General features: G+C 41.1%; 1 protein-coding gene and 1 pseudogene across 1 annotated transcript in view; both read right to left on the bottom strand.

The window, feature by feature from the left end:
- Window positions 1–1,672: 1,672 nt before the first annotated feature.
- sotv (exostosin glycosyltransferase sotv) overlaps window positions 1,673–15,871 on the bottom strand; it is a 35,149-nt gene continuing 20,950 nt past the window's right edge. The window contains exons 8-14 of the mRNA XM_080276220.1: window positions 15,721–15,834; window positions 13,263–13,496; window positions 12,050–12,131; window positions 10,387–10,553; window positions 9,592–9,696; window positions 6,046–6,213; window positions 1,673–4,067 (exon numbers count right to left, since the gene is read on the bottom strand). Of these exons, the coding sequence (XP_080132346.1) occupies window positions 3,849–4,067; window positions 6,046–6,213; window positions 9,592–9,696; window positions 10,387–10,553; window positions 12,050–12,131; window positions 13,263–13,496; window positions 15,721–15,834 (1,089 nt within the window). The 3' untranslated portion in view covers window positions 1,673–3,848. The remainder of the gene's footprint in view (window positions 4,068–6,045; window positions 6,214–9,591; window positions 9,697–10,386; window positions 10,554–12,049; window positions 12,132–13,262; window positions 13,497–15,720; window positions 15,835–15,871) is intronic.
- Window positions 11,801–11,918, bottom strand: LOC145404748 (5S ribosomal RNA; annotated as a pseudogene).

The raw sequence follows: 15,871 nt of genomic DNA, 5'->3' as shown, positions 1-15,871 counted from the left end.
AAACCTGCACTGGCTTAATCCGACTGGAGCACCTTAACTTCCCACTAAACAAAGGTATCATAAATAATATGAAAAGGACATCATCAGACTGAAGAGGTAATTTCTTAACAAATGGCTTCTCCTATGCTGAATAAAACTCTGACATTAGTCTGAAAGAATTGAAAAAGATGTCTTTGGGCAGACATGTTAATATTTAATACTAATGATATAAAATTAGCTTACTGGATCATATAATTTACACATTGATCTTGGGTATCATAATGTCCACAAATGTAAACAATAATGAGTATACTATACAGAATTTCCCTTAAAGTTACCATTTTATTTTCAGAACCAAACTAGGGAATGTGAAATAAAGTTAAGGCTGTATACTTGGTGGCATAGCAAGATTCAAAGCACCTCTTCCTTAGCAATATATTATGCATACTCTCTTGTATGTTGTTCACACTGTTCAGCTATCAACATACACATCAATACTATACTGTACATGATACTGATATGTAATGGACAAGATAATTTAGAAAGAAGTAGGTGTTATGAAGTCTCCTATGCCACTAGGAATATGAGTCATAACTTCAGAGCACGATAACAGCACCTTTAGCTTCAGGTATACTGTAATACAGACACTCCCAAGGTTAAGCAAGGATTTGGAAGCCCTTGCAGAAGTTGCGATTTGTGAAAGTCTGATTCATCCTATCTTTTGATACATACACCAAATTAGCGAACATACGAGGTGTGACAAAAAAGAAACCGGACTTTGGCTGCTATTAAGTACATCATGGTGTTGCCCAACATCTCAGCACTGTGTGAGAAAAGCAGCACTTCAATTAACCCATTATTTTTCTTTTCTTTCCACAGGTGGTTTTATAGCTCCTGTCATGTGCCCTCTGTCACAGAACAAACCTTGAGCAAAGGATTAACATTAAGTTCTCGGCTAACTTGGAAAACACTCCAGCAGAAACCCTTGGCATGCTGAAGGATGTGTACGGAGAGGAAATGATGTCCCGTATATGTGTCTGTGAGTGGCATTAGAGGTTCAGGATGGGGCGGGGTGGTGTGGAGGATGACCCAAAACCAGGACATCCGTCAACAACAAGAAATGATGCCAACATCCAGATGATCAGTGAACTGGTGCAGAGTGATCGCAGACTGACGATCAGAATGAGGCTGAGCAACTAGGGTTGAATAGGGAGTCAGTGAGGTCCATCTTATTGGAAGATTTGGGCATGCAGAAGATTTGTGAAAAATTGGTGCCCAAAATGCTCTCCATCAACCAAAAGACCCACCGTGTGGATGTGTCATGGGACATTTTGGAGCATCACCCCACCCCATCCTGAACCTCTTGTGCCACTCATACACACATGTATGGGACATTGTTTCCTCCCCTTACACATCCTTCAGCATGGCAAGGGTTTCTGCTGGAGTTTTTCCCAAGTTAGCCAAGAATTTGATGTTAATTCTTTGCTCAAGGCTGATTCTGTGACAGAGGGCATCTGACAGGGGCTACAAAACTACCTGTGAAAAGAAAGATAATGGGTTAATTGAAGTGCTGCTCTTCTCATACAGGGCTGAGATGTTGGGCAACACTATGATGTACTTCATTACTCTGTGGCTGCTGAATCGTGTGATTAGCAGCAAAAGTCCCATTTCTTTTTTGCCACACCTCGTATGCATACATACTGTAAAATATCAACACCAATGCCTTGCTTACTCCTTGGAACCTCAGACAAGGGATGGCCATGACAGAACTCCCACCAGGTTATCTAATCTCTACACATCTCTCTCACTCTCCCTAATACATCTCTTCCTCATCATTTTCTCACACCCACATACTGAACCACTCTTCTTCCTTGACATATAATTCTGTCACTGCCAACATTACCTTCAACCTCTTTTTCAACAACTTTCTTTGACACTGTAGGTGCATTTTCTGTATCTGTCCATGCCATCTAATAATGTTTACATACACTGAGCACACCATAATGGCTGAAAATAATTGTAATGAAAACACTACAAGACGTTTAACCACGGAATGACAGGAGCACTGGTTTGTCAAGTGATGGACTGAGTTTGCTCTGGAAAATAAAATCTACCATTTATCTATATGTTTATAACCAAATGCCTTCATTCTGGAAGGGGTGGCTACAAACAAATCATCTCCATATCATGGACAAAAGGATGGTGGATGGTAATTGGGTGCAGCAAGTGAGAAGTGTTATTGTTGGGGGTAGGGTTGCAGGAGGCAGACTGAAAAAGACCTGGGATGAGGTCACTGAGTGTGACCTCAGGGATAAGGGACTGAATAGGGAATGATCATCCAGTTCTCTGCCATCAGGCTGCTCTCCATACAACTCACACCACCCTCATACATATACAGTACAGCTCAGTTTCTAAAATCTGAAACAGTCGGGATCACGAGGCTTTTCGAGCTTTGAATTTTTCAGAAAACTGGAATTCTCTGTCATTATTATCTGTTATATGCATAGACACACCTGCTTGGCATTCCCTTTGGTAAGCACTGTATCCACGTTAAAATTTACCGCACAATCATGAAAATGGCTGTTTATATGTGAAAATTTACCAATAAACTATGGCAAGCATATTGTTCATGCAGAAAGCATCACAGAACATAAAATGAAGGAATTAACCTCATACATCATTAGTTTAGCTTGGATGACTGTAGATTACTGCCGAACTTTGTCGATTAAGTGGCATCACTACAAACAAAATCAGGAGTTGTTTTAAAAATCTTATCCTCCATTCTCTCCACGTGGTCAAACAATCTTAGGGTACTTATAACAATTTTCAGTACTTTCACATCAACACCGCAATGCTCCTATACTTACTCATTTGCCTGTGTGTCTCTCCATGTAATTCCACATTTCCTTAACCCTTTGCATCTGGGTGACATCTATTGCATTTATTCCTGCAGCAACCAGATGATTTACTTCAACTTAGGAAAGATTGCTCATATTTAATGGGGGTATACTGAGACTTTCAGCTTAAAAAGTCATTACTAAGCTTGTATCCAACCTTTCCAATTCAAATTGTCTATCCTTAGGTGAATGAAATCATTAAGAAATGGCAGAAATATAATAAAAATATGTCTCCAGGCTCAGTAGGTGAATCTAACAAAATTTCATCTGCAGACTATTCATGTCATTATATCACTGGACTTTTTTCTGAGAAGCTGTCCATGAAGAGAACTGAATCTGCTCTGAATTGATGTTTTGACAGGCATGGTACCAAACACTTGTACAATTCTAGATTATTCTCTAAATTTTATTACTCTTTCTTCATCTTATCTTTATCATTCTTTCTCCATCTTGAATACTAGTTGTAACAAATGATTAACATTAGCATATCATGCTACAGTAGTCACATACAGTGCTATGAAAAGTAGAGTTGTAGCATTGTCTTTTTCTGTCACTGAGCTATGTGAAAAAAGCTACAAAATCACAAATATATGGGGCCAAGTAAATGTGAATGAACTATGGTACAATAAAACAGTTTTGGTGCAGGCTATCCATATCAACATATAGTTTAAGTTTCTCTGGGAAGCTGTCCATGAAGAGAAGGTCTGCTCTGAATTCATGGATCTTGAGTGACATGATACCAATGACTTATGTTACTCTGATGGCCATGTTCTAATCCTTTTGCAGCTTACTGCACTCAGCTTAATAGTAGGAAAAGATAGTGCTATCACAGTACATCATTTCCATAGCACTTCCTTGTGATCAACACCAATTCTCGTATTAATCTTTTACCACACCTTGTCATTCAAGAGGAAGAGATAGCAATTTTAGGCCACGTTAAGGTGAAAAAAAGAGTACAGTAAAACGTTTCCTTTATAGGCTACCCATGTCATCATACAGCTTAAGCTTTTCTGGGAAGTTGTCCATGAAGAGAACTGGGTCTGCTCGGAATTCAACAGTCTTGAGTGGCATGGTACCAAACACTCGAGTGAAGTGACGAACACACTGGGATCGTTCGACCAGATGTGCCTCATTAGCTGACAGATCTCCACTTGTACACTCTCCGCACTTGAACTTCTTGCGTGGGGTCACCTGTTGATACACAGATATATGGATGAACACATAATACAGATATACAGTAGACAAATTTAGTGATACAGATCTGCTTTATTAGCTAATACAGCTCCACTTTTACATCAGCTAACAGGTCTCCACTTTTACACTCTCCATATTTGAACTTGTGGGGGCCACTTTGCATGGGATCACCCGCTGGTACACAGAAATATGGATGAACACATAATAGATACCATTATCATCCGAACCTCCTTTCCCACCCTACAGCAAGATGAGGTGTAGCAATGTCCAGACAGCCCAAATTTGCCCAATCCAATGGGCCACGCTTCCATTCACTCATCATTCAAGCCCCTGGAATCCTGGCTCTATCAGATACACCTAAAACATTCACCACATTCTGTTGCTTCACATAAACATATCCGACTGAGTCAATCCAGACGCTGCCAAGTTAAAAAGGGGTGCCAAATCCCTAATCATGCACTTCTCACAACATTTATCCAGCCAGCTTGATCTCGTCAGTTCCCTAGTCTCAACAACTTCCAGACCTCACTTCCTCACACACTCATCCACCATATCTCTCCACCTTCTCCTCGGCCTACTTCACCTCCTCCCTCCTTCAAATTCACTCAGACGTACCTTTTTCACCACTCTGTTGTTATCCATTCTCTCCACATGACCATACCATCTCAGTACACTGTCTTCAATTCTGGTGTCCACCGACTTCCTCACTCCACATTTTTCACGAATCACATTATTTCATATCGTACCCACCCTCTGTATTCCACATACATTCCTCAGCAGTCCCATCTCCACTGCTTTTACTCTTGACTTTCATTTTCATGCCACAGCACAGTCTCACATCTGTATGTTAAAGTTGGCACTAACACTCCTTCATGCAAGCCTCGTGCACCTGCAACACTCAAGCCTTTGTTTTTTATCAAAGCCTTCATTGCACCAGCTACTTTCCTTCCTTGTGTCACTTTATTTTCCACTTCTTTTGCATATTTTCCTCTCTTTTCTATCACTGAACTCTGGTATTTGAACTCTCTCATCAATTCCAGTCTCTCTCCATTCACTGTAACATCACACTGGGAGTCACCTTCTTTCTCAATAACCATCACTTTACTGTTTTCTACATTTACCCTCAAGCCACAACACTCACAGGCATTCACAAAACTATGTACTAGTCTACTAATCTCTTGTTTGATATCTGAAAGTAACACAGCATCATCAGCATACAACAAATTTGAGATATTCCATCCATCACCATTCATTACCAATGCCATCTCTCTCTCCATTATTCATGTTTATACTTTTCTCATTGCCCCATCCATGCATATATATTGAACAACCACAGAAACATAACACAACCTTGTCGCACGCCTACAGTGATCATGAATCCATTCACTTAGATGTCCATTTACCCTTATACATGCCTCACTAGCATCACAAAAACTTTTGACGGAACCTAGCAGCTTACCATCTACACCACACATATGCAAAACCTTCCACAATCCTTCTCTGTGTACTATGTCATATGCTTTTTCCAGATCCAAAAATGCCATAAACGCCTTATTGTCCTTCTCACATGCCTTCTCCACTATCTGTCTCACTGCAAATATTTGATCCACACATCTTTTACCAGTCCTAAAGCCACCCTGTTCATCACTCACTAGGACTTCTGATATCTCTCTTACTTTCTCTATAATAATTCTGCCATTTACCTTCCCTACAACACTCAATAAACTTATGCCATGATAATTCTTGCACTCATTCGCTCACTCCAATGAAGTCTTATTTTATTTTTGTTATCCCTAGACAGCTTTACTCAACTTACGAGAGATTTTTGCAACTGGAGGAGCTTGAAATATCATTTATTAACCTATTCAGTTTAAAATAGTCTCCCTTTGGTGGATAAAATAATCACTAAGTTAACAAGAATATAATTAAAAAACACAGCATCAGACTAAATAGGTTCAACCAGCACACTGCTAACCTTAATGGGAGCTTTTCCAGTTAGGTTAGCCACAAGGAAGTTCATGGCAATATCTTCACAGTTCATGTTGTCATCCACCCACTGTTTGACATCACCAGGCAGCTGTGTAGTGTAGACGTAAGACCAGTACTTGTGGTAGAATGCAACTCCAGTCAGAACCATGGATACCTGAAATTATAAGAAATCAGTGCTGCACCAAAATCATTACAGTGATTTTTTTTTTTTTTTTTTTAAACCTAAGGATAGGGTAAAAAAAAAAAAAAAAAAAAAAACAATAGACAAAGACCTAATCAACAGTCTTTTTTAATGTTCTCTCTCTCTCTCTCTCTCTCTCTCTCTCTCTCTCTCTCTCTCTCTCTCTCTCTCTCTCTCTCTCTCTCCTCATTTCTGGATGCTGTTCATGATTTTAGTCAGTTAAGGAGGGACCTCCAGTAAAGAAGGGGTTAATGAAGACTAAATTTAACTCTTCCTCTTCTGACAGCCTTTCCTAAAAATGAATAAAGTTGTCAAGAGACACCACAAATCAAGAAGAAAAGACATCATAACAGATCATACTGTCATCCACCTACTGTCTGACATCAAATCATGTAATGATGACAGGATTAGTACTAGTGGTAGACTGCATCTCAAATCAGAAACTTAGATACCTAGAACTTGAAGAAATCCTAGTTACTTAATAACTGGGTGGCTCCACTGTCTTATTATACAACTGTCCCTCAGTTTCCACCCAATCTCCCAAAGGAGGGGGATGGACTGCAGGAAAAGGGGAATTTCAGCCTCCAATTCACCAGGTTCATATCCAGATAAGCCTGGGGCATCAACAACAATAATCCCTTCAATCTGGTTAACATCCTTTTACATTTATTTTTGCTTACTCCATATAATTATAAAAATTATCAACCTTAGGGAAACCTCTAATGGTAAAACTGTTAGACTCCTGCAGTGGTTTGCAGCCAACAGATCCTGTGTTTGGCCCTTGGCCTATGATTGACACAGCTACTAAGAGCAGGGTAATAGGCAAGATGCAGATGGGGACGGCAGCGAGTGAGTCTGGGTTGACTGCTGAAATGCTGAAGGTCTCCGGAGATATAGGAGTGGGGTTAGTTAATGATTTGATAAATACGATTATATATGAGTGTGGTAGGTGGGGGCGCCAATATCCACCCACATGGTGTAGTGGTACTCTATTTAGGGTAGCTCTACACTCAGTGGCAAGCCAAATGATTTCCTGTAAACCAGGAAATCATTTACAACGCTGAGTGGTAACCTTATAACCAACCAACACGTGTTCCCTACATGACAACAAGTGGTTTGGGGGAGGGTTAGTGCCCCTCCCTGGAAAACAACTAACTAAAAATATGAAAAAGAAGCCTCAGACCAGGACTGACCAACAAGTGATGGCTAAGGACTCTGATGTATGGAAGTGAAGCTTGGACCTTGTTGGAAGGATACAAGTTAAGAGTGGGAGCAGTTGAAATATGTTATTTGAGAGGACCATGTGGAGTTACACACGGACTGACTGACAAATTGGGATCCAAAGGAGCATTGTGGTGTTTATGTGGATGTGACAAAAAACATTAGGAGAAATACAGTACACTAAGGCATTTGGCCATGTGGGGAGGATGGAGGGTAAGAGACTAATGAGGAGAATGTACACCCTATAAAAAAAGAATCGGGACCCTTACTGCACGATACAATATGCCACACCACACGAAGGAATTTGAAGCCCCAACTGAGTTCTGGTGCGTGGTTGGTATCCCTGGTCTACTGGGCTGCCAGTTATCTGCGGTAACAACCTTGTGCAATTTAAACTGTTTTATAATGTCTCAGTATGGAGACTGTGCGTCATGAAATAAGTTATGCTTTCGTATCAGTGGTCATTGCGAGACGCATCAGCTCGTGGGGTCCCGATTCTTTTTTTATAGGGTGTACATGAGTGAGGTGGATGGGAGGAGTGGGAGGGAGAGGCCGAGGAAAAGATGAACAGATGGAGTGGAGAGGAATATGAGAGAAGGGGATGTGAGCTGGGGGAGAGCAGTGAAATGGCAGGGGACAGGGTGACATGGAGTCTACTTGTTTGTGACCACCCCTTCCGGGATTAAGGCATCTGGCAATAGATAGATAGATGGATAGAAAAGGGATCTGTATTTTGTTTTTATAGATTTGGAAAAGGCCTTTGACAGAGTCCCTAGGGAGGTGGTGAAGTGGGCAATGAGAAAGCTTGGGATCGAGAAGCGGCTAGTTAGAATGGTTATGGCTATGTATGTGGGTGCTCACACACAGGTAAGAATGAATGGAGATTTGCGTGATGAGTTTTCCGTGAATGTTGGTGTGCATCAGGGGTCAGCCTTGGGCCCCTTGCTGTCTATCGTGGTACTTGAAGCCTTCTCACATAACTTCTGAACTGGACTCCCATGGGAGATGTTGCATGCCAATGATTTGGTACCGATTGCAGAGAATGAGAGGGAGGCAGAGGAAAGATTTAGGAAGTAAGGACACCATGTGGGACACAAGGGCTTGATAGTAAATGCAAATAAAACAAAGATGATGGTTTCTAGGGCTGGTGGCAGTACTGTACTGTCAAAGAAGAGGGAAAGTGGCCATGTGCAATCTGCCACTACAGCATGGGAATAATTCCATCTTGTGTAGTGTTTGTGATATGTGGGTGAATATGAGATGTGGTGGTATTAGAGGTAGACAGTGAGATAATGCTGATTCCATGTGTGCAATGCACTGAGGAAAGCATGTGGATATTGTCAAGCTTGAAAGGACTGATCTTACTGGTGAGCCTCTCAAGTGTGTGAAAGAGTTTTATTATTTGGGAAACATGTTATGTGCTGGAAGTGGGGCTGGAGCTACCTCTATGGCTTGGATGAGAAGTGGTTGGAAGAAGTTCAAGGAGCTGTTGCCTCTCCTGACACTGAGAGAGCTCACCCTCCGTACTAAAGGAGCTTTGAATGCCGCATGTGATATGAGTGTAATGCTGTACGGCTGTGAGACCTGGGCAGTAGAGGAAGAGAATATCTGCAGGCTCAAATGTACAGAAATGACAATGATTAGGTGGATGTGCAGCACATCCTTGAGTGCAAGGCCTGGGGAGGGCTAGGTTTATAATGGAAGAGTTAAGAGGTAGGATGGGACTTGTGTGTATTAGTGTTGTGAGGAGGAGAGGTAGACTGAGGTGGTTTTGGCATGATGAGAGGATGGGGAATGATAACTGGGTGCAAAGAGTGAGAAGTGTTAACTTTAAGGGTAGAGTTGCGAGAGACAGGCCGAAAAAGGCCTAGGACGAGGTCACTGAGTGTGGCCTCAGGGATAAGGGACTGAATAGGGAGGCTGCCACAGATCAAGCAGCATGAAGAGCCACCAACAGGTGACCAAGACCGATGCATGCAAGCACGTTGGAGCCTTGAGAAATGAAACAAAACAAACGAGTGTGAAATGCTGGTACCACTAGTGAAGAATTCCTTCTCTACTGCAACTCAAGAGTTAAGGTATTATTACACATATGCTCTCATCTTACACCAGCCATATGCTAAGACTCACCTCATTGGTCCATTCTGAGTCATACTTCCAACTTTGAGTGTCGTTATTCCACAGGACATTGCGCGGGGGAAAGCCTACGATACGATCAGGAAATTCTCGCCATACCTGAGAAGAGTAAGTGAGTGCATGACAGTGGGCAACTGGAGGAGCAGACAAAGTGATTTAATGCATATGAGAGCATGACCAATTGTAAGAAAGTGACAGACGATGAGTGGATGAACATGAATGAAAAACTGAAGGAGAGTGAAAGACAATGACAGAGAATGACTGAGCAAGTGTAAGAGCGAGCAACTGTTCACAAGTGACAGAGAATGGTATAGAATGAATGAGTGTGCAATTGCTGGAGTGACAGAGAATGACAAAATGAGTAAGTGTGAGTGGCTGAGTGATTGTAAGAATGACAGAATGGTAAATACTTCCAGTCACCTCTTGGGGATCAAATCTATGCAAGATTGTCAATCCAAATGGGGAGTTCTAACCACTACACCACCAAGGAATTGATTAATACATGACAATACAAGCTGGAAATTAAATCCATCACTCAAATTTTTTACATTTTCAGCTCCATCCCACAGCCAAAAAAATTCCACACATCCATTAACTTGATCAAATAAAGTATTTACCAACAATGTCCTTCTTATTCCTGCTGCTTCCTTTCCTACCACGGGAATAAATTACATACAGCATCATAAACAAGAGATTAATAATGGTTCTATCCTACTCCTCCAGCCTCGCAGAGTCTCCTACGCTGGTTGAGAGAGAGAGAGAGAGAGAGAGAGAGAATTAAGTTCATACCTGGTATCCAAATTCTAGCTCATCTGCTGTCATCATGTTTATGTCATCATCAATAGCCAGGATACACTCAGACTCTATCTCCTCGTAAGGGTAGAAACGGTTGCTGAGTTTGTTCTCCCTCGTCTGTACCACCTTCAGAGGAACACTGATTTTGGGCCACATAGATGCTGTTCGATGAAAGATCACATTACACAAAAATAATGGCAATGGTTTCATTTTGAAAGTCTTTCTACATGACTGCAGCTGTCAACTCTCCATGCTACATAATCTGACACCATCTTTCATCTTTGATTGTTAAGATTATTCTATAGGATCTCACCTCATTTCTTTTAAAATCTACCTCTCATTTAGGATGAGAGAGACCAGCTGCTTTCCCCTCAGTGGTTTTACATGAGCAAATAAACCCCAACCACCTCTCGGAAGTGGACCCTTATGGGCAACATTCACTTGAAGCACCTGACCTCACTAGACCAACAGGCCAAATTAGATGATAGGAGAACCTCCACACATCACTTGGATTCTAACAGTTGCACACAAATGCATGGCTATGGCAAACCTGAGACTTCTACCACCTGACCATCTGACAAAAACATGCCCAAAAGTGATGGTATTAAGGAAGGATGTATTTAATTCCTTCAGTTAAAAAAAAAGTCTGCTAAACTGCATAAAACTGACTGGTGGCACTAAGAATATAATAAATATGTCACTGGACTGAAGGAGAGTCATCATACTGAATGAGTTGATCGGGACTTACAGCACACACAAAGCCACTCAGGGATGATTGAATGGTCACCCACCTGAAATCTTGCAATCTAGAGTACCAATGCTACCTCCAACTTATTTAATTAACTTTAAGGTAGACTGCTTGTTATGAAGTGCTAGTGAAGGCAATATCTAACCAATCCATTTCAAAATTAACCAAATAATCTGATTGTAGCAAGAACAAAGTGGGAAACACATAAGTGGAATGTTATTTTTATTGTTGTTGAAGTTGCCGTTACTTTTGTTGCTGCTGTCTCAGGCTCATCAGGACATGAACATGGTGGTTACCCTTCTTAAGTTCACCATCCTCCTTTGGGGGGAAAGGGATGGAGATGAGGGATGTTTGTACAGCCAGGCATAGGAACTGCCTGGTTATAATGGTGCCAGAACATAAAGGTGTCCTTCTCCTGCATCTCGCATCAGTAAAGATTAAAATGTTTGGAAAAGGTAGCCTTGCCATGGACCCCTACACTCCTGACAGGGCAAAAACAGAATGGAAGACAGATAGGCTATGTACAGGGAATTTTCAAATTCATTCATTCATTCATTGCCAGACGCCATGTATCCCAAACGGGGTGGCCAAGGGCTTAGAGTTAATTGTTTTACAGGGAGGGGCACTAATCCTCCACCAACCCCACCTGACATGTAGGGATGCCAACAGCATCTGGTGTTCCCCGGCGGTCACCCATCCAAGTACTAACCAGACCCAACGTTGCTTAACTTCGCTGATCGGACGGGAAGCGGTGTACTCAACGTGGTAAATTGCAAGGGCTAAATATAGTCATAAACATCACCTCCTGTACTTGAACTAAATAAAACTGTCTGGATACAGTATAGCAAGAACAAAATAAGGACATCGTCAGGTTGTTTGGTTGACAGAAAAATAATCTATACAACCTACCTTGTGGTGGAGCCTTCTTCTGATTATTCCAGACCACCAGAACCTTGGCCAGTGATGGAACTTGTACCATTGTCTGAATCACCTGGGAATTGTAACATAACATTGCTCTTCTACAGTATCCAAGTATTTCTACAGGTCATCATCATCATCATCATCATCATCATCATCATCATCATCGTCCACACCTCCTTCTTACTCAACGGTAGGGTGAAGTAAGGTTTAGACTGCCAGAAAAAAAAAATCTTGACGGAAGAAGATACTACCCAAAGTTTGGCCAACTGAATTTGCCACACTCTTCTTGATTCACCATTTATGCCCCTGGAACCCTGGCTCCACCTGAGAGGTCAAAAAACATTCTGAACAAAACCTTACACTCACTTATCTGACAGAGTCAGTCCTATGACTGTCAAGTATAAAAGGGGGTTCCAAACCCTTATCATACACTCCTCCGCACAAAAATCATCCAGACAGTTCAATCGCTTGTCTGTCCCCTAACCTTGTTACTTCCTATATCACTCCCACACACACATCTACCATATCTATCCATCTTCTTCTAGGCCTATGATAGCTCATCCCACCTTTAAATTTGCTCAGATATACCCTTTTCATCACTCTATTCACTCTCACTTTCTGCACATGCCCATACCATCTATACATTCTCTTAATTTCTGGTGTCCACAGACTTCCGTACTCTACATCTTTCAAAAATCACATTATTCCTTATTCTGTCCACTCTCTGCACTCCATACCCATTCCTGAACAGTCCCATCTCCACTAATCTTACTTCTGACTTATTCATGCCACTCCATAGTCAGATACCCATACATATTTGAGTAGGTAATGAAACTCCTTCATGCAAGCCTGTTGCAGTTGCCACACTCAGACCTCTGCTTCATATCATGGCCTTCACAGCACCAGCTACTTTCCTTTCTTGTGCATTCTAGTCTTCACTTCTATTACATTTTTATCACCATTGTATTCTCCACTTCTTTTGCATTTTAACTCTGATTTCTATCACTGCACCCAGGTACTTAAACTCTCTCACTAATTAAAGTCACTCCCCACTCCCTATTACACCCAAATGATCAAACTTACGTAAAACCACTGTAAAACCTTTCCTCGCTGTCTCATATTCTCTCTCTCACTTTCTTACACTCCCTCACTCACACCAAGCCTGTCTCACTGTCACACTAGCTATTTTACTTTAACTAACCTGAAATAGCGACTCTAAACGATCATACGTGAGAATTACTGCTGTAAATCCTTCGGAGGCCGGGGCAGTAAGGGGCAAGAAGAGGGGGTTGTGAGGGACAGTGGGGCGGGGTGGGGCGTTCCACTGGGCAAGAGACCGGGCGTGGGCAGGAAAGACACGGTCGGCTAGGATTCGGAAGGTGGTGGTTGTGATCTTGTGCATTGTTGAGAAGTACTCCTTGTAGATGAATAATACCTGTGAAGATAGACAGATAGATTGACAGATAGAAAGACAGATAGACAGTCAGATAGACAGAGAAAGAGAGAAAGAGAGAGAGGGAGAGAGACTTAGACAGATAGACAGAGAGACAGACAAGCAGACAGAGACAGACAGACAAACAGATACATACACAGATACATAGACAGACTGACAGACAGATAGACTGTCAGTCATTCAGTCAGTCAGTCATTCATATTCTGTAAAAGTTTCAGAATGCAAACTTACATAACAGTTAAGTGTGTACTCAGAGCTTAGCATAAAGATGGCTTACTATTCCAAACATATAGTATTCTAATTCTGCTAGCATCAGTGTCATAAACAATCAAATTCTTAGCACTATACAAATTATGTAAAGAATAATTACTTGTTTTACAATGAAGGATTCATTCATTATCATCATCATCATCATCATCATCTAATCCTGTGTTGCCCCACAAGAAGTGTAGGAGCCCCGGACTAGGCAAGCTGGTCCTGACATTTAAGATAAGTGACCAGTCTCACTCCTCCTTGAGTGGCATTATGTGAGGAAAATTCTCATCTATAAGTGTGCATCTGTTAACAGCACTGAATAAACATACCATATGTTAATCCACTTAATTATCAGTGTCTGAAGATACTCTTTGTAGTTATGGCACTGAGATGCCTTTAAGCCTTAACAAATTTAATCCTTCTTAACTCTCATACAATTAGGTACAGTATTTTTAAAAGCACCAAACCTTAATCCTCATGACTGCCTATACCTAAAACACACCATAAAGCAGCTAAAACATTCTGCTAAGAAACAATCAGCAAAAATCCTAATTTCTCCACATTTTTCTTCTTCTTTCATACACTCCCATAGCTCAAAAATGGTTGTGTTGATCATCATGATTTTTTCACACAGAGGTTTCACTTTGCACTAGGTCTGAAGCACGGTGGGTATGGCCCCCAAAGGGTAAAGGGTAACTGACTGGGAAAAAGTCAACTTGTGCAGTTTTGATCTTACTTGGACAAAACTTGCTAGAAAGGTAGAGGGTGAATAAAGGGTTAAGTGTTTCAATTTTAAGGAACAATCAGTCAAAACTTAAGGTCACTGGACAGTGCTGAACTTTTGGCACTTTAACTAAGACAATAGCTGATGAAATGATTTAGGGTCAGACACAGATTAAACTGTTCAATTTTTTTAACAAAAGGACAAAGGTCAAGGCCAACTTAACTTCTTATCCAATTTGAACCAAACTTAATGATGAGGTTCGTGGCAACACTATAATGAAGCAATTTAAGTCTGAGAACAATCGGTTAAAGATCAAGGTCACAGAGCCAGGTACAAAGTTCGGTCATATACCGATCACATGGCATGGGTATTGCACTGTCATCAATGCTCCTTCTCATTATTTTCTCCAAAAAATTTTACTAAGCTCGAGAGTCTTCTCAAACTGGAGCAGATTAGTTAGAGCCTTCTTTATTCCCCTCAATACTATGACACTCTTAAACTGAAAAACTTACAAAAACCTTGAGAGTTTAATTACAGTCTCTTAAAAATATCAGTAAAGCAATTAAAAAAACATTTAATAGGGTTTATTATGCAGGGATGGCAGTGGGCCCAAAACCAATGGATCAAGGTTGAGCCACCAAAACGACGAGTAATCCCAACCCTACATTCCCCCTCCCCTTCGACACACGTGTGAGGGTGTAAAGCCGTAAAAAATGGCCAAAACCACAGGACCAAGCCATGTGGCAAAAACTGGTCAAACACATGGGTCCACATACAACAAGGAAAAGATGGATGGTAAATTAGTACAGATACAAGCTATTATCGTGTACCATAAGCGCACCTGCAAAGTGTCACAATAGTGGTACAATATAACTATTAACCAATCATGCAGTACACGAAAATACAGTATGTTACTAAAAAAAAAAAAAAAAAAAAAAATGTTGGGAAGAGATTACTTTGTCATTTTACAGCTTAGACCTTGTTCCCATGATTTTGGGTGCATGGCCATCCCTACGTCTTCATACATAGCTAAATGTTTTCTTCATGTTTGCATGGTTAAAAATCATTAATCCTCACATTTTACAAGCACTGTGATTAATTACCCACTACTGCATGTACAAGGCCCCTAGTAAATGAGTGAACAGCATACTATAACAAAAGTAAAAAAAAATGCAGTTAAAGATGTGTGACTCTCTCTCTCTTGCCCCTCCTCCCTTTCTCTCTCACCTGTTGCTGCAGTGCCAAAATACGTTCTTGTGAAACATCCCGCTTAAGAATCTCCAAAACCGAGGGAAGATCTTCTTCATATATCCTCACTGATGCCTCAGTCCAGTCAATAACCTGTGGGAGGGAAAAGCACTTTGTGAGGGGGATGAAA

Source organism: Coenobita brevimanus, chromosome 64 (assembly GCF_032717465.1).
Source record: "Coenobita brevimanus isolate Jiangsu-jjx chromosome 64, ASM3271746v2, whole genome shotgun sequence".
Classification (NCBI taxonomy): Eukaryota; Metazoa; Arthropoda; class Malacostraca; order Decapoda; family Coenobitidae; genus Coenobita; species Coenobita brevimanus.
The sequence above is the reverse complement of the archived record's forward strand: the minus strand, read 5'-3'. Positions and strand labels throughout refer to the sequence as shown.